This window comes from Odontomachus brunneus, unplaced genomic scaffold (genome assembly GCF_010583005.1).
Source record: "Odontomachus brunneus isolate Ranch 3 - 2012 unplaced genomic scaffold, Obru_v1 Obru_scaffold_126, whole genome shotgun sequence".
Classification (NCBI taxonomy): Eukaryota; Metazoa; Arthropoda; class Insecta; order Hymenoptera; family Formicidae; genus Odontomachus; species Odontomachus brunneus.
This window is the reverse complement of record NW_022639576.1, coordinates 948,053-968,140: the sequence shown is the minus strand read 5'-3', so window position 1 is coordinate 968,140 and position 20,088 is coordinate 948,053. Positions and strand designations below refer to the sequence as shown.

Here is a 20,088-nt window from a genome sequence, read left to right as displayed (position 1 = left end):
CTCTCTCTCTCTCTCTCTCTCTCTCTCTCTCTCTCTCTCTCTCTCTCTCTCTCTCTCGGCCTGCATTTCGCGAACGACGTGCGCACGTCGGAAATATCACGCTATAAGCAGGTGTCGCGTGTCACAGGTGCGACATAAGCGCAATACGTCGGAGATAAGGGAGGAATTCAGGGAGATTCAACAGGGGGGGGGGAAGGGAGAGGAGGAGAGAGGAGGACGGTGATAACGATGACGCGCATTGTAGCGAGTAACAGTTACAAATTGTGTTATGCGCGCTGTAAATTAATCAGTAAAGCGCACGAATGTCGGACAGCAGGGACGGAGGGTGCCAGAGAGAGAGAACAGAGAGGATGTTTCATTGGGGTAACATCGCTTCGCTTTCAACGCGCTATCGGACGGTATTGAAAGCAATCTCGCGTTTGTGAAAATTCGAGCCGCGTCATAATCGAGGAGGTTAACATTTAGTGTATCGAAATGCACCGGCGTCGGAATGAGTTTCGCCTCGGAGAAGCGCAAAAACGCCAGAGAACAATAGCTCGCCTTAATTGATCCGAGGTGAACTCGCCACTAACTTCCGGCCTGAGAGAGAGAGAGAGAGAGAGAGAGAGAGAGAAAGACGCGCAATCTATGATGAATAAGAATTAGTTACGATGACTTTTGTGTGGAAAATGTGTCTCTCGCGGGAGGTAACGTATCGGGAATGAATACAGCGCGGCCGGGATCGCGCGCGATGGCACTGATATGACGTGAAAATAAGAGAAACAAAGATATATATATATATATATATATATATATATATATATAGAGAGAGAGAGAGAGAGAGAGAGAGAGGGGGGGGGAAGGAGGTAGGGAGGGAGGAATATAGGAAAGCCTTCTCGATTGGCTGCTGAATTAATTTCGTCACTGTTGCAACAATTATATTCATTAAGCCGCGTTATTCGGAAATTGGAGTTTGCAAATTTACTGCTAACGCACGAATAATAACGATAATAAATAGATATTAATAACGAGGAGAATAATAATATCGCGCTTAATATGATTATGCGGGAGAAATGCGCGGCATCGCGCGGAAAACAGTGTGCGTCGAACGTTTAAGAATTAATCCGGCTCTAATAAAATTAATTTTGACCGCGCCGCGAGAATTCCCGAACGCACGCGTACCCCTCGCCCATTTTAACTTTTAATTATCCATCAATCGCAACGAGGTGCAACGAGAGGGAGCGAAAGATCGTGCGCGCTCTCTGCCCGGTCCGTAACTTCTCTTTAATGTTGTTATCTCGCAGCCGGAATTACGCAAACTTATAATTACAGACATCCGCTCAAAGCACAGGGATGGAAGAGAACTGCGAAGATGAACATGCCCTACTTTAAAACCGGCTATGCGAATAATATAATAATAACGAATATTGGCGCGAGGGGGCGATGTAGCGAGTCGATCGGCGCGCGCGGAATTTTTATTAATTTTTACGTGATATTTTTAAAAGGTGAGAGAAAGAGAGAGAGGGAGAGAAAGGGGAGAAAGATATCCTCCCTGTGCTCCTCCCGAGGGGAGAGGACTCGAGATAATCGTAAAACGAGCGAAAGAGATTGATGAAAGAAAGGGAATACAAAAGATAAATTAATAATGACAAATATTCCGCGTATACGAATCCCGGAGAGCGAGTGAGAAAGAGAGGAAAAGATAAGGAAGTTATTATTTGTTCGTATTAAATATTTACACACTCGGCGAGAGGAAGGATCTCGACAAACTTCCGATGGGGAATCAAGTCGCGGCAATAAACGTACATTTTGCGATTAAACAAATACGCAATATAGTGTGATATTGCGCGCAATACGGATTCCCATATTATCACTTATATATGCTTGCAATAACTACAAAATAAATTATTAAATTATAACGTTAATTCTATATGAGGTAATATACGGTAATTCTATATGCAGAATTCATAGGGTTTTTTTCACCTGATACCCACCACCATATCTTTTTCTCTGAGTGTCGCGCGAGACAAATTCCGAAGACGCTTAGCGAGTTTTAATTTCGAGTAATGAGGCGAAAGTACCAATTCCTGCACTTAATCCTGAACATTCTTATTGTTTTGATTTTTAAATACCAATTTTTTTTAACTTTTAACATACATAGAATATATATATACACTGTAAAAACTGATGTGTTAAATTTAACACATTTCATGTATCCCAAATCATCCACTCTCATTTATATATAAATTTAATACAAAACAAATGTATTAAAAAGTAACACGCAAAATATGGAAAAAATTAACAACAATTTAACACTTGAATATCTATAATAATTAGGAATCACAGGTTGTGTTAAATTGATAGATTTAATATGTCAGACATAGATTAATTTAACACTTTCATTTCATCAAAACCATAGATTAATACTTCTCTCAAATGTTAAAGTAACATTTTATTCTAATTAATTTAGCATTATACATATGTCAATTTAACACAAACTGTGATTCCTGACGGTATTCAAATATTAAATTCTTGTGTTAATTTTTTACATATTATGCGTGTTACTTTTTACCACATTTGTTTAAATTTACACATAAATGAGAGTGGATAATTTGGGACACATAAAATGTTAAATTTAACACATCAGTTTTTACAGTGTATATTCCATACGTGTATATATTTTTTGTTGAAAGTTTAAGTATTTAAAGACCAAAACAATTAGAGAGTCCAGCAACAAGAATGTATTCGAATAATATCGATATTTTTGCCTTACTTTCGAGTAATCTCAGCGTCTCTTCGAGGCTAAGTTTTCGCTCACAGTCCGAAACTGGGCGCGTCTCGCGACGTGTCCGCGGAGAAAGGTTGAATCAAGGTTAACGCAGACGGAACTGGAAGTCGCGGGCAGGCTCGAGGAAACCGAGCCGAGGACGACGCGTCGGCACGTACCTTCACCGGCGGCCGCTCGCCGTTCGCCAAGGCGCGGAAATACGCGCCGGTCCATCGCAGGAGATCGCTGGGCTGCGTGCGAATCGCGGCCTTCGCGTAGAGCTTGAGCACATGCGGAAACGTCGGCGGTACGTTTATCTGCTGGGCGCAGTAAATGCTCCCATTCGGATCTGACATCGCGCCACACCAAGCCACGGCACGGCACGTGAAAAACGCCGACAAGCGGAAGCATGACAAGAGACGAGCGAGCCAACGAAACTCGACGTTGAGCGATTCGATTGATTCACGCGGCTCGCCCCCACCATTGTCATACCTCGTTTCTCTTGATAGACTATCGCTGGGTGTAGCACGTAGTAGCAGGATACGAGAGGCACCCTACGAGGAGCGAAGGGCCGCGGCGGGCCGAAGGACTCCGCGTGTCCTGGCGAACTTCCAGTGTCTTATCCTTCCCGAGTCGCGCGACGGATAAATAATACGATAATATTTAAACTCCAAGGAGCTGAGAATAAACATCGATGCGCGAGAATTAAATGTATCTCCAGCGTGAAATTACACAAACTGGATAAACTTGGAAAAGTTCTCTTTACACTTCGAGGAACTCGATCTCCCTTGTTCTCTTCTGAACGCGGAAATTTGATTTTATATATTTTTATATATTATTCTTCTTTTTCTTATAATTTTCTTATATATTATCTGGTGGGTATGTGTGCAATATGAATTACTCTGCAGGCTATTTTTTCTTATTAATTGGGAAGAAAGTTCTCAGGCTGACATTCATATTGCGTCCGGCTTTATTTTAAGGTTTAGTCATCGGATGGGATAAGGAAGCAAAAAGATGTACAGAAGAAAGATGCCCAGGACTGGTAGGACAGATACTGTGCAAGTAAGTAGAATGAAATGTAAAGAATAAGAGAAAGGTTATGGAATATAAGAAACTCCTTCTTGGCGATATAAGTTGAACGAAACATATGGGAAGTGAAAAAAAGGCAGAAGGATCACCACTTCATGGAATTAGTAGGAAGTATAGAGTGGAGTAACGAAACTAACAAGATATGGGAGAAAATTGGAGGAAAAGACAGGAGATGAGGAGAAAATAAAGAGAGTAGTGAAGAGATCGGATAGGAAGAGGAAAGATAAATGAATAGGTGCGTACAGCCGAAGGGAAGGACGAAGTTTGAAGTATTGTATATGAGAACGATATGAATTCACTCTTTGAGTGAAATAAGGAAGTGTAATTATACACGATAGATACGGAGGAAGATATAGGCAGTGTAAAGATTAAGTAAAAATTAAGAAGATTGTGAAAGAAGACTACAAGAATATTTAGGTAACGAGGATGATATCACAAAGTGAACTAGAGAGAGGCAATGTAACTGTAGGGATATTAGTAATCAGATAGGTAGAAATAAATAATAAATGAATATATGTAGTTAAGGAATAAAATTGTAAATCAAATCCTCTATATCGACTATATAAGCTGAAGAAATATTGATACTGATATAAGAACCTGTGTGAATCGAAATTTTTCCCTTATTTTCGATTTAAACTTTCTAATATCTGTATATTCTGAAGGATCAGTGTGTGCTTAATCCTTTGGAGTACAATGGTCTCACTGTGAGATCACTTATTAGAACCAAATCACAGCTTCAGGCATAGTGACCTCGCAATGAAATCACCGCTCAGTCTGTGCATAGTGACGCGCTCTACCGGTTTTTTACTCGTACTGTTCGTTCTAGTTTACTCGCGGTTTTGGTAAAAATAGGAAAATAGAAAAAATTAACTTCAGAAAGAATTATCTCTTGGATTGTGTCATTTTTTTAGACATGTGTCACGAATATTTTTATTAGAATCCGAATTTTGAAGATCTTGTGCTTCAGAAGGTTAATACATATACAGACTAAAGTCCTGTTTAGGTCCACAAAATGGCAGAAGACATACAAAATGCCACTTGTAGATTCCAAAGAGGATCGGAGGGCAAACTTAGCAGGCTAAATAGAATCAAAGAAGTTGATACAGACTTCAAAGCATCAAAGCAAACGTCAAGTGGAAATATTGAGGTGAAAAGTAGGATCAAAATTTCAACTCGGAAACCGACTATGAACGCCGACCTTTGACTGTGTCCTAATGACCACTTTTCGAATATTCATATAGAGGGGCGAAAATTGGTAGGATTGATATAGATTTATCCAAATATGAGCAAGAGCTAATGGGCCATCTGGTTTCGCGTAAATAATACGTTGCCATCCGAAGACTACGCGAACGATGGGTGTTCGCGTAAAGTTTAGCCAAAGTCCCCCGGAGAATTTAACACTTGGAACTTAAACTGCAATAACCGCGATCGATGCAACATTGAAAGCGCACTTCATTTTATGAGGGGTCACGTCGTCGGGCCCTTTGAATGTTTAACCAGCCGGCTGGTGGTTATCCGACTCCCACGTGTCGCTTTTAATATCTACTCGTTCAATTTCAACCAATCTGCTGCAATTCGCGTGCGTATCTATCCATCGCGGGGCATCTATTTTTCAGGCCTCGTAACAAATTCTACGACGGGGCGTTTTAAGCAACAAGGCCAATTCGCGCCGACACGTGGCGCGATCGTTACTGTCGCCTTCAATTGGAAGCGCGCGCGTTGCCGACTAATGCGGGCAACGAGCAAACGGTCTCGTAAATCGAAACGTCGATCATCATAAACGTCACGTTTACGATTTTGCCGAGCGTATCAGTCGCGGCATCGGTCCAATTTCCGACGATGGAAGTCCATTTTTGAAGACCTCGCCGACCGACACACCGTGCCGTTCATCGTTGCACCCTCATTTCATGGAAACGGTTAAACGTTTCGAAACGAAATCACGCCCGATCGCAAACTCGATCCTCCTCGCTTTTTGCAAACTCGCGGATTGGATCTCGTGCGTCAAAAAATTTTAAGAGTCTCCCCCTCCTCCTTCCCTAAAAAAAAAAACGACGAAGAACATAAACTTCAATGTGCACATTTAGCGACACGTTCGAAAAGTTTTGTAGGTCCAAAACCCACAATAATGCGGCACGACCATTTACTCGCAGTGCTCCAGATACGCAAACAATCAACCTCCGCCGACCTCAATAAATACCTATACTGTGCGTGCGCGTACGTGCGTATATGTACACGTGTGTGCGTGCGCGCGTACGCGGAGTCGGCGCGCGTCTGTGTTTCGCGCGCATCGCCAGTATTTTTACAAACGCGATGAAAGCGCGATGAATTACGTCGAACAATAAGACCAATACGCCGGCCACCTCCGACACTCTCAATGGAATACAAATGGTATTGGCAAACAACGGGAGATCGACAGCCCTCTCTCTGGAAATCGAGCGCGCGCGCCGAGCGAGTCGCGGCGCGCTCGCGCTGCACGCTCGCGCGCCGCCGATGTCCTCCGCCGTCAGAATCAATGATCGATCCGACCCCATTCCTCCTCGCATTATTGCGACCCCCGTTCCATTACCCATGCGTCGACACATATACATTTCTCGATACGGTCGCGCCGCTTTTGTTGCCATGCATAATGAAACGTTCGTATTCAAACTCGCCCCGTCCGCGTCACCCCCGCGGGCTCTGTGGTGTACGACGTGGCCATTCAACGCGGCTGAAAAGTGTCCCGTGTATACGAGGAGACGCGGGACCCTCTCTGATCCTCTCCTCTTTCTCTCTTTCCTCCTCTCTGCGGATCAAATTCTATCGACGACTTAATTGGCGATCGCGCGGATAACCGCCGACGCGGAGAGCCAATCAAGGATCGTGAGAGCGCGTGCAAAGTGACGGAGCCTAATTTCTAGATTGAGCCAATCTAACGTGAGTTACCGCGCTGGAACGAGGAGGTCTTATCTACCAGGGAGGAGGGCGAGGGGGAAGAGGGGGGGGGAGGGTAGACGTCGGAAATGGAAAGGGAATTGAAACATTACGGTAAGCAGATTTGTCGGCGATCGCGACGTTCGCTCTCGCTTCGAGAACGACGTACTTCGGGGTTGAATTCGGCTCGCAATGACGGAGCAGCAGCGGACCGTAAACGTTGGGCTTCAAAGAGAATTAGCTTTCCGGCATAATCGCGGCGTTACGTCGTTCCTCGCGGCGCGCGTTCCCTTCCGTCGATCTCAAGAGTTCGCTCTCCCTCTCCGTCGCTGCTTCGCAGCACTCACGACGCGCAGCGCGCCGGCCAGCGTATTTCGGAGCGTAATCGCCGGGATAGTTTTCAATCGATCGATCGCAACGGACGTTCCCTGGGCGGCGCGCCGCCGCGGAAAAAGAGCACGCGCGCACCGTAATTCGCGACCGCGTAAACGGCGCATCCCCTTCTCTCGTCTCCTCTCCTTCCCACCCCCTCCCCCCTCTCTTTCTCTATCTATCTATCTGTTTCCCGTTCTTTCTCTCTCTCTCTTTGGACCTCGTTGTTCCACCAGTATGAATATCGGAGGCTGAGTTCAAACACGAGCAGGAAGCAATTTCGCTGTCCTTCGGGAATGGCCTTGGCGTGACCGCCGGGACGCCATCAACCCGCCGCCGCATCAATCGTCCATTGAATGAAACGCGACGGGGTTCCGCGACGGGCGGCGACGGCGGCGGAGTAATCAACGTCGCGAAATCTATAAAGTCGAAGCCGCGGATCCACGTCAACCTCCGACACGAAAACGGCGAAGGGAATGACCGATGTGGCGGAGTGAAAAAGCACAGCCGCCGGAAGAGCATTAATCGGCTGGAAAACGAATCACCGGATGTAAAGTTCGCGAGAGTCTCTCTTTCTTTCTCTTTCTTTGTGTCTCCCCCTCTAGTATCCAATCCCCTTTGTCCGTCGCTCTTTCGTTGCTGCGAGACGTTTCGCATCGAGGACTTAGCGGGGAGACCGGAACGACCGTCGGCGAGCAGCGAAATCGCGCGCTAATGGCGACGACGAGGGAAATTTATGTGCGTGAGAGGATCGCAACCGGTGTCGAGCTGAATTATTAGGACGGCCCGGGCGAACGTTTTAACTTCGCGATCCTCGCGGCTTTAAGCGTTAAGCAGAAAATAAATGTGCCTCGTCGTGTGTGTGTGTGTGCGCGCACGCGCGCGCGTGTGTGTATTACCGAATATTGAAGCATCATTCGCGACGAATCCGCAAAAATCGAGCGCGCGGGGGAAGGGGGTGGCATTATTCTTCCCGGCGAAGTACGATTTCCCGGGCTGCGCGTGTGGCATGCGGGTAGATAAATTCTCCTCCGCGGGCTTTGCGTACAAATACGAATAAATACTTGGCGTGTTAGCTCGCAACGAAATTCGCGGTAATGAATAAAGTACGCCGTTACACGAGGAAGACAACGGTCGAGGAGGATATAATGTACGCGAGCGCGCAACAAGAGGATCTGCACACTGAGAAAAATTTCTGGTAATAATTATCCAGCTTGTTTTATAATTACTACAATTAATGAAATAGCATCAATTAAATATAAGAGGTGAATATTACTATATGAAAGTTAATGTTACCAATAATTTTATAATTATTACCAAACATTTGGTAACATTTATCATATTGGTTACTATTTACCAAATAATATGGTAAAACGCATTTGGTAAGTATTACCAAACTTTTTTTTTCAACAACACAATGTCTGGCAGCAATACGTTACACAGCCGCGGCGTGTACAGGTGGAACTTCGTCGAACTGAACGCAAAATTCCTTTAACATTTCGCGAATGACCACGTGAAATTTTCAGGTATTATCGCCCGCGATATCATGCATCGATTTTCTTTAATTAACAGTTGTGAATCTATCTACATGTTTAATTACTTTTTTGTTTAGCTTCACCTAACATACGGCACACAGAGAAGAACATTGTTTTATCGTTGCGAAAAGCGACTTTCTCCTTCTTTTAAGCAACGGTTATCTTCAACGAAGAATATTTTCCTGATAATAGTCGTGAAATATGCTCATCACAAATTTGAGAAAAGCTCGTTGTCATGTACTCGAAAGGAGAATTTATTCTCCTCACAAGAATATTGTGAAACTTTGCCGAGGGGAAAGTTGGTTCGCCTCTATGTGCTAAGCGAACCGAATCTGCTTTAATCTAATATTCTTGATTGAAACGCTGGGTTTACTGGGGTTCGGAATGTCTCATGAATAAATGTGATGCGAGGTAGATTTGGTAGATTTATGGTAGACATACCAGGAAAGACTTACTCCGAAAAGATTGACTTTTCGCGACCCATGTTTAATAGAGACTTTTTATTCAGTATAATGAATATTTATCCTATAAGTTTGGAATACTTTTTTTATAACATCCTGTATAAATTTATGGGAGACACCTGAAACAAGTAACGTTCACTTGAACGCAGTATATATTTTTCTATGTGTGCAGACGTCGCCATCACGACTCATCTATCGTATATAGCGCGTGATCATTCACCCTTGATTAATAACTCGGAATTTTACGTGGTTGTTTGCGAGATGGCAAATGAATTTTGTGTTCAGTTTGACGAATTGTACCTATACACCGCGGCTGCATGACGGATTGTCGTACACTCTGTATATACGTTCGCAGCCTGTGTTTTATGATAACATAGAGACAATTACACCTCTCGTATCATGGCCGCGCGGAATGCGTTACATCTTGCTGCTCTGGTCTTTATGATAATGCGGAAGGCGCCGTAATTCTCGCAATAATGAAACTAAAGCGCGCTCGTCGCTCCTCATTGTTACCTCCGACACAATGAACGTATCGTAAAAACGGAAAACGCAGTCGATGAAGAATTAGATCCGCACGCACGCATACACGGCCACGTTTTGTTTGAACACGACGTTTTATTGCCGAAAATATTCGACACATTTGCTTTTTCCGGCGCGGCGTTCCGCCATTTTTCGTGTCGTTGATTGCAAATCTGCGTTAGCAATTGAGAAATTCGCACAGCGACGAAATCAATATGGAGATTCGCGCGTGCCACCAAAAAAAACAACACTCACGAACTTTGCCGGAAATGATCAAGGAACATAAATACTCGAGGAACTTTTGGAGAACCGGTAACGAATCGGTCGAAGTCAAGATTTGAGATAAAAAACTCGACGAATCGTGGATTGAGACGTGCGGAAAGAGAGAAAGAGATTTAAATAACTTTCTGTGTCGAGAGCGCGATTCTCTCGTGCACCCACGCGGCGGGGAGGAGGTTAAAGGCCTCAAACGAACGCCTACCACGACTCGTTTCACGTAACGGAAGCCAACGACTTTCGACCTCTTCGCGAGCTTTCGCGCAGAGGCGATACTGGCAAATGACAAAGCACCGCCGACGAGGCCGACGGCGACGTCGACAACGACGACTTCGTCGTTCCTCGACCTGCTTTCTCGTAAGCTCTCGTGCAAATAATTGCCGGGCAAATCGGTCCGCCGCCACGTATATACCTACTTCCGGCGCTCACGGGTTACACAGGGCGCTCTCGCTGGTGGGCGGCCGCGTATCTGATAGCGTCGTAAGCGGTGGCGGTGGCGGCGGATAAGAGAGGAGGACGCCCGACGATGAATACCTGCGCGGTTAAGGGGCGGTAATGCGGCCGCAACGCTCTTGCACGAAGGGAAACAGCGCCGCGCTCCAATAACTAATATCGGGGAAAAAGCACAACCGGCAGGGAGGAAAGGAGCGTTGGTGGTGGTAGTGGTTCGCCGTGGAGCGTGCGCAAAAAGTGGAAATTAAATTTCTGAAATTATCGTGCCGAAACTAGTTTTCGCGCGCAAAGTGCGTATGAAAGAGAGAGAGAGAGAGAGAGAGAGGGGGGGGAGAGAGAGAGAGAGAAGAGAACGTCGCCTCTATGCTCGGAGAGATATAGTTTTCTTTTATATAAATTCTTCCCGACTTTATTATGTTTTTAACAGTCTAAGAATAAACTGTCAGTCAAGGTTTATCTCGCTAAGGAACGCAATAAATTTCGCTGAAAACACAGCAATTGTTTTAATAACACATTTCAGTTTCTAAAATACAAGTAGCACGTATGAAATGAAAGGACAATGTATTACTGTAGAGAATGTCGATCTCGATTGTAAAATCCTGTAATATTTATCGATACAGGATAATATTTATCTTATAGTAATATTTATTAGAAAATTTTCCCCGTATATGAATGCACCATTGCGGGAATACGATAAATTTTGGATGAAATACGACGTTTTTGTGTGTGCGCCTCGTCTAAATATTAAAAAATTCAAACGCTCGAAATATATCGTCGCTCTCCCGCTCTCCTCCATTTTCCCTATCTATCCGCTCCTATCTATTTGTCTATCCGTCTATCTTTCCACCAGTTTGCCTAACGTTTTATGTGCAGATCTCGCACAGCGCTTTCGAAGCGCAGTCAAACACGGGGCTTCATTTTTTATTCAATTCTGAGCGAACTTCTCCCGAATTTTAACGCGGACATTAATTAGCCCGTGATTTGACTTTGAAAGTGATGATTCCTGATTGGTCTGCATCCTGGCTGCCATTTGTAGGGCTGACGTGAGCGGGAGTGAGAGAGAAACTCTAGTTGAAATGGGAGGGAAACTTTAGAATAAGGCCTGTAATTATTAATAATTATTATTTGAAACTTTTCCAACAACAAGAGATACTCGGGTGTGTATTTAGAATTAGATTCGAGTTTTTTATTTGAATCACACAATATATGCGACATTATATTCCCACAGTCACAATTCAGCTAGAAGATTTACATCTTACTCTGCATTCATACAAATCTAAATATCTCACTTGGAACAAGTTTCAAGTAACGACTATCAATACGGCTCTAAGATCTGATTGTTCCAAACTTTTGGTAAGTTACCTGACAGTTAAATCATATGTCTGTCTTCGTTTTTTTCTTTAAACTGGACAGAGACAGGCACATGATTTAACTGTTAGGTAACTTACCAAGAGATTGAAACAATCTCTTGAACTTGTCTCATATGAGATACTCAGATTTTTATCCAGAGTTAGATCCAAATTGTTCAATCAAATTCTGTAATATATGTAACATTATAGTCGCGATTTACAATTGGAAAACTTTCATCTGACTCTGATCTCAAATCTCATTTCAGGGGGGTTTCAAGTAAAGTCTATTAATACGGGCCTATGACTGAAATGACGAAACAGCTTCCGAATCTCTCATTCACTCCCTACAAATGGTGCTCTAATTCCTACTTTGAGGATTCTACGCGCGCGCCATGTCCGCTGGATTAAGTTGCATACCTGAATTTTAATCTCGCTGTGTTTATCCCCGCTTGGAGGGCGGCAAGGGAGAAAGTAGAATAAGAAGAAAAAGCGACGGGTACATACAACACTCGGCGCGAGCGCCGGCCGAATGAGCCGAGCCATTTGCGTAATTAATTTTAGTTAATATTCGTTAAGAGCTGAAAGCCGGCGAGTGTCACGGCTAATAAAATAATTAGTGAACTGCGAGCAATGCGCGGGCTTATTAGGATCAACGTTATATTTTGCAGCGCACACGCGGCAGATTTACGACTGGATACAGGAAATTAGTGTTTCCCCACCCGCTTCCAGCGCGCACAGCACGTATGCGCGCGGTAACCGCGGGAGATTTCATTTCGCGGCCTGTAATCCAACGCAACACTGGCGACTCGGCGAAGATTTGTGTCGCCCGTAACCCCGTACGTATCTCCCGGACTCCGCGAATCGTTCGTGACGCCGCTTATTAGTGCTCGTACGACTAATTATACGGCGAGGCTAAATCACCCGGCGGCGACACTCGTGGTCGTCCGTAAAAGCGCACCTGGTGCATCGCACCGTGCGGTATGTCGGCACGTGGATTGCTGACGTAACCACGGTAATCGGTAATCGAGCGTGCGAGCCCGACGGACAGAGCCGCGACGATGAAGCGCGCGTATCCATCACGCGCGTTTCCGCGGCGTCGCCGAATAACTGGAATTTTTCCGCATTAGCATTCCGCGCTACCGACGGCGTGATATCGCCGCTGTTGCGGTCGAATTCTCGGTGAGACTAAATCGAACGGCGCGCTCTTCAGCGACGCGGATATTTAAACGGTCGTTTCACGGATTATCGCATCCGCTATTAATCAACGCGCTTAATAATTATCGTTCGGCAGTTAATACACGTGTCACGCGGTATAGTCGATGCCGCGCCGAACGGGAAGTTCAGGTTGTTTGGCACTTTGGCTCCAAAATGAAATAATCATAAAATATTCTTACACAGAAAAAACAATTCTGTTGATGCAACCGAATTTTCGGTTGCTCAGGGATCAGACGAAAACTCGGCTGTAGGAACAGAAAAATTCCTTGAAGCCTGAGACTTCTGTATAGTCAATTGTTCTCAGTTGCCTCAACCGAGTTCTAATATCGTTGAATGTTCGGACGAATATTTTCGGTTGTGACAACAGAAATATTAGTTTTCATAACAGAGATATCGCTTCTGATCACCTAATTTTCGGTTGCTCAGGGATCAGACGAAAACTCGGCTGTAGGAACAGAAAAATTCCTTGAAGCCTGAGACTTCTGTATAGTCAATTGTTCTCAGTTGCCTCAACCGAGTTCTAATATCGTTGAATGTTCGGACGAATATTTTCGGTTGTGACAACAGAAATATTAGTTTTCATAACAGAGATATCGCTTCTGATCACCTAATTTTCGGTTGCTCAGGGATCAGACGAAAACTCGGCTGTAGGAACAGAAAAATTCCTTGAAGCCTGAGACTTCTGTATAGTCAATTGTTCTCAGTTGCCTCAACCGAGTTCTAATATCGTTGAATGTTCGGACGAATATTTTCGGTTGTGACAACAGAAATATTAGTTTTCATAACAGAGATATCGCTTCTGATCACCTAATTTTCGGTTGCTCAGGGATCAGACGAAAACTCGGCTGTAGGAACAGAAAAATTCCTTGAAGCCTGAGACTTCTGTATAGTCAATTGTTCTCAGTTGCCTCAACCGAGTTCTAATATCGTTGAATGTTCGGACGAATATTTTCGGTTGTGACAACAGAAATATTAGTTTTCATAACAGAGATATTGCTTCTGATCACCTAATTTTCAATTGGTTCTTATTTGGTTGCACCAACTGAAATATTTTTTGCGTGGCGAGAACGTTATAGTATCCTTTTTTTGTATAAATTCTTTTCAATTTTATTGTGTATCTCTAGTAGTGCAGGAATAGACTGTCAGGAATGACATTTGTTATATTTAATGAATATAATGTCATGACAATGTGAGTCGACGGCCTGCACCGAATTTTTTGTTCAGGTCCTTTGATACTTATGAGTCATCCTCATCATACAAATACGCTATTTTAAATTTTACAAATTACGCCAAGGGATTAGGCTCAGACTCTTCTTTCTAGTAACATTAAGTCGAACGAATGTTGTCAATATTTTCTCTGCGCGACCGAACTTGCGCGATTTCTCCCACCTACGTCGACTCGTTGACTTCAGCTCAAAGTGGAGGATTTCCGTTCGCGTCGTGCCAACCGTTCTCGGGGTTAATTAAACAGCCTAACAATATACCGTTACAAAAGCGAGTGGAAATAAAACGGGGATTTTAAGCGGATTAAGATTCCGACATGCAAATAGATAAGGAAATCTCACTTCTCAGTTAATTTCGAACGAATTTCCCTTTAAGGGAATTTTAATTAGAGGAAGGGCGGAGAGAGAGAGAGACAGAGAGACCTCGTTATCGAGATCAACCTTCTAGCTGGTGAATTGACTTTTTTCAAACCGCGACGAAGGGAGGATAGAATTGCGCGACCGCGGAATCTCATCGAGACTCGCCACCATTATGCGAATTTCCACAAAGGTGCGCCGCGAGTGATATGTACAAACATGTGGTGTGGTCATTTGCGTCTGGAAGATCGACGTCCTAGATAAAAACGAAAGCTCGTGTTCAGCCGAGCACACACGTCAAACGTAATCGCGAGCCGGCAAAATCCTACTTGAGCCGACCGGCCGCGGAGAGGAAGCGTCGAGGGGGATGAAATGTACGCGGCCAGGAACAGAATCCAGAAGTGTTAACGCAGATTAAAGGACGGCTCATTAAGCGCGTCTCTGTCGTCGAGGGGGCGGTATCCGTCGCGCACGGCGTGGGCCCCAAGTCGCGAGCTAGGAAACGAATATCGCGACTAGCGCGCGTGCTTGGTAGCGCGTAAAATATGTCCGCTCGGTAGTTACGTGACCGGGGAACGAAAATAGATGCGCGGCGCCCATTTTCCGTCACGCCGGCATACGCTCGTGCAGCTTATCGCGCACGTTCCCGGCCGAGGTAATTCCGCGTCTCGGGATAAGGAAAAGCGCGCGAGCGGCAGAGCGGGTTCAACGGCCTGGGAGAGACGCCGCGTCGCGACGCGATGCGACGCGACTTCCGCATCGCGGGCGGAACTCGCCGAAAAAGGGGGATCGCGCGCTTTTATGGAGAAAACGCGGCGCGTTACGTGGCTGCGAGTGGTGTGCGCTTCGAAGCGGCGCGACCGGAAAAATGATGCGCCGAAAAAATTGATCCCGGAGAGCGCGCGAGCGAAGCCGCAGAGCGCAGCGCAACGACCCGCATGTAGGAATTTCTCGAGATTTTCCCCGATCGAGCACAGATTCCGATTAGAATGTCGGAATTTGTCCCAACATCGCTTATATCCCGCTACGACAACAATTGGGAATCCCATTCCAGATATGGCTTCTTCGTTTACTTGGAATCGAAACGGAAATATTATGGCAACTTGCGTCTTTGTTCCACTCGGTAATATCGATGTGCTTTCATGATATCGAACAAGAGATCGTATTTTCGCACCAACTCTTGTATTCAATAGAGTAAAATATTTTATCAGGAAGTAAAATATTTTTTAGCATTTTATTGAGCAATGAGATTATTTGGAGAAAGTCAATATGTGTCATTCAATTCTGACGTAAAATAAAAACCAGAGAAAATATTGAAAAAACTTCCCTACTTGAAGTCACATGTTTGAGACATTACACTTTTATCCAGAGCTCACAATTATTCCGGGGAATTGAGAACAGGGTCCCAATTAGATTCCAAGAAATTTGCTATGCGGGACGTGCTCGCGCGCGCACGCACACGTACATATATTGAGAGAAGAAATGGTTGAGCCAACTAAAATTGTGGTCATTTTCGACGCCAACTATATTTTCTGTAGTAAAATGATAGCAGTAACATACATATAAGATTATAATCAATAACAGCATATTAGATTAGATTATTGGCATTAACATTATTGCAACAAATTTTGCTAAAAAAATAGTTTTCTTAACCATAATTTGTAGTAATATTTCTCTATGTGATTATAATTAAATATTTTTCAATAAAAAAGTAGTTTCTTTCTTGACTATAATTTGTAATAATTATTTTTCTATGTGATTATAGTTAAACATTTTTCAATAAAAAAATAGTTCCTTTCTTGACTATAATTTATAATAATTATTTCTCTACGTGATTATAGTTAAACATTTTTCAATAAGAAAGTAGTTTCTTTCTTGACTATAATTTGTAATAATTATTTTTCTATGTGATTATAGTTAAACATTTTTCAATAAAAAAATAGTTCCTTTCTTGACTATAATTTATAATAATTATTTCTCTACGTGATTATAGTTAAACATTTTTCAATAAGAAAGTAGTTTCTTTCTTGACTATAATTTGTAATAATTATTTTTCTATGTGATTATAGTTAAACATTTTTCAATAAAAAAATAGTTCCTTTCTTGACTATAATTTATAATAATTATTTCTCTACGTGATTATAGTTAAACATTTTTCAATAAGAAAGTAGTTTCTTTCTTGACTATAATTTGTAATAATTATTTTTCTATGTGATTAGTTAAACATTTTTCAATAAAAAAGTAGTTTTTTTCTTGACTATAATTTGTAATAATTATTTCTCTACGTGATTATAGTTAAACATTTTTCAATAAAAAAGTAGTTTCTTTCTTGACTATAATTTATAATAATTATTTCTCTATGTGATTATAGCCAAACATTTTTCTCTCAGTGCGCCGTCTACATAAATTTCGTGGCAGATTCTCCGCGGATTTTCCGCCCTTAGCGGAGAAACGTTTCGCGTGCCAGACCGCGCGCGCGCGCGTGCTGAAGCTACCGCGACTTAAACATCGCCAACCTTATCCCGTCGTTACCGTGTCGTTTCGCATGAGACGCTTCCCGATCGTTTTCCCGATGCGTCGCTTCTCAGAGAGCGGCGCTCTCGGAAATTCGCCCGCGGAAAATCTGCATTTTCGCGGCTCCGGATTCACGGAGCGAGCTCGAACATTCGGGGATGAGCGGGAGCTCAGCGAAAACGGCTGAAATTTCACCGCGACGCGTCGACTCGCGCTCAATTCTCACCCCCGCAGAGTGCCGCAACGAGCGGCGAATTTAACAGCGAATTCGAAGTATCCGTTCACACAAGACGCGCACCGTTAATTATGTAGCGCTCGGTATCTATATGAGCTCCTTGGAATATTATCGTCGCCAGGGCCGCGTGCGTCATGCGCTCCGCCACGGGGTGACCTTTTTCCTCGATACCGGGCCAATTTACTGGCAACTCGCTCAAAATCCTCCGCGAAAGTAGGCCGCGTCGTTTTGCTTCTTCGCACCTCGCGCTGCGGCGACTCGGTCAGGTTTCAATTCGACCCGGATTAAAGTCGCTCCTTGTCCCGCTCGAAATTTATTTTACTTTCCGTTTAGAGGACCGTGTTCCCACAGACCTGCCCTTCCCCGAGCTGCGACAGCAAATCGACCAATTATATCGACACGTGCGACGTGACGGAAGCAAGAAGTCGGTGGACCGATGAAACATAGATCGAAGGAGTCAATAAGAACTCACGCGAGATATCGACTGTGAGAGACACACGCTCCACAAATGAACCGAGAAACGGGCCAATCGAACGTCCCGAGAAAACTCTCTCCCAACTTTTCCGTCCCCTTCCACCTTCCCGCCGTCATGCCAGTATTTTTTCGGAACGACGAGACAAGTCGCAGGTGGGAAGAACGACGAAGCAAATTAGACGTTTGTCGAGGAACGCGAGACGCGCAGAGCCCGTCATCCTCCTCCTTCTCGTCGTCGTCGTCAAGAGCATGAAATGCGGGCGGCGCGCTCGTAATTCCTTCCACTTGAATGTGTAACGATACGAGAGAGGCGGAAGGCCTCAAAGCGAGTTAAGGGAACGAGAGACTTAACCCTGCGGCGCATAATTCGCGTGTGCATTAGGGTTGCCGACATCCTCGATGTCTGCCGATGTGCACGCTAATCGTGAAAGCTCTCCCCCTCTCTCTCTCTCTCTCTCTTTCTCTCTCTGTCTGTCGGTCTGTCTGTCTGTCTGTCTGTCTCTCGCTCGTTCCTCCCGCGTGTATCATCGGTGGGCGCAATAAAATTAATCGCCACTATCGTGACCAGCGCGAAATCGTCACGATCGCGTTCACGATCGAGTGGCTCATAAAATTTCGAGCGCCCCGCGCGCGTTATTAATATTATACGCGAGCTTACGCGTCAATACGCTACGATATACGTGTATCGGGACGTAAAGCGGGCCATTAGGCTGATTTAACGGCGATAGGAGAATCATTTATTCGCCCTCGTGCTCGTCGCCCCGGCGAAAATCATTCATTCGGTCGCGCGACGTGTCCCGCGTCCCCGTTATCGCGACCGATAAACAATATTCCGCCGCGTCTCCGTGTGTCCCACCCTTGTGTGTATTAGCAACGAGGAAGATAAAAAGATTTCTGGGGGAGGGCGGGGGGGATATCGATCGCACGGCGGCCGGTCAACGCGACGGCGCGGCTTGGAAATTTTTCTCCCGCGAACGAAACGATCGAAGCTCGTTTTTTCAACGAGTAAGACAACGATCCTAATTATGGGTCATTTGAGGTTAGAGCGGCTTCGTTCATTTACATAAATTTGCCGGCCAATAATTCCGAAGAAACGTTAATACTGATACAAGCGACAAACATCGTAGCTTTAAAGCAAAGTAATTAGACTCCAAATTAATTCATTCTGAATTTAAGAAGAAATAAATAGAAACGTTTGTAAGTAAGTAAGCATCGTTAGTAAGAAGGAGCAAAATTTGCTCAAGCAAACGTTTAGTCGACTGAACGAATCGTGTGGTTGCTATGATATATTATTAATCGATTCATTGTGATTGTGATTTGGACAATAACTGTATTGACGTAATTTGCTGTTGCACTAACGTGTAATTTGTTCAATAGACATTTCTCGGAGGGAGCGAATGGCCGCTGATTTTGTCAATCCAACTACTTTCTTTTTCTCGATGCACGATTTTTCTCTCGCTCGCGAACGGATGACGCCGTGATCGTTCCACTTGCAGAGAACGACGTTACTATTGGAAAATATTTTAATGGTTTCAACGATAATGGTCCCGGATTAACGTGTGTGTGCAGTTGATGATCCATATTTTTCGCGCAAAATATGCGCCTCCGGTCGCAAGTTTTGTCTCACTTTTGTGAAAATCGCGCGCGCGTAATCACGCTGGAAAATTAAACCGTCGCGTTCCGCGGAAATAGTGACGCGCGGGACGAGAAGCGGGATCTTTCTCGGGTTTGACATCACTTCGCGAGAACGGAAATCGCGGGACGATTCGCCGGCGATTTGGAGCTGTACATTTTCAAAGGTCAAACGGAGCGCCGCTATTTCGATTATTTGTATAGATTAACGCGTTTTGAAACAAATCACTCGAATAATTCTCACGTTTCCGAATATCGGACGAACAACACATCGAGGAAAATTAAATTCTCGAAATTTCGCATTCGCGTTCGAGTCAATATCGGCTACCACCTTTTATCCTCCTCTCTTTTTCTTTTTTTAATTACGCCAGAGAGGAATACCGTCACGTGCTTTCACGTTCGTATTCGCATAAAGATATCTCTATCGTCGCGCGCGTTGAATTGCAATTCTCGCGCCGTTGCCTTCATAATATATTGAGTATTATGCACATTTCCTAAGGAATAAAAAGATCGTAAGCCGCAAGATGAGACATTTTATGTCAAGCTACACCGTAATAGCAGAAACGCTTGCCTTTATCGCACAAATTTTACCGTATATTCTGGAACATTATCCAAGTATCTTTGTATCTAAGTTTTTTATTGTTCTTTGCGCGATTTCTCCTACTCCTACTCCTACTTCTCTCTCTCTCTCTCTCTCTCTCTCTCTCTCTCTCTCTCTCTCTCTCTCA

The 20,088-nt window shown here is 44.3% G+C and overlaps 2 protein-coding genes across 4 annotated transcripts in view; both read right to left on the bottom strand.

Moving 5' to 3' along the window:
- LOC116849814 overlaps window positions 1-5,679 on the bottom strand; it is a 14,739-nt gene extending 9,060 nt beyond the window's left edge. Inside the window, exon 1 of the mRNA XM_032827372.1 lies at window positions 2,926-5,679. Within this exon, the coding sequence (XP_032683263.1) occupies window positions 2,926-3,102 (177 nt within the window). The 5' untranslated portion in view covers window positions 3,103-5,679. The remainder of the gene's footprint in view (window positions 1-2,925) is intronic.
- LOC116849809 (transmembrane protein 132E) overlaps window positions 1-20,088 on the bottom strand; it is a 176,642-nt gene that overhangs the window by 68,096 nt on the left and 88,458 nt on the right. The window lies entirely within an intron of this gene.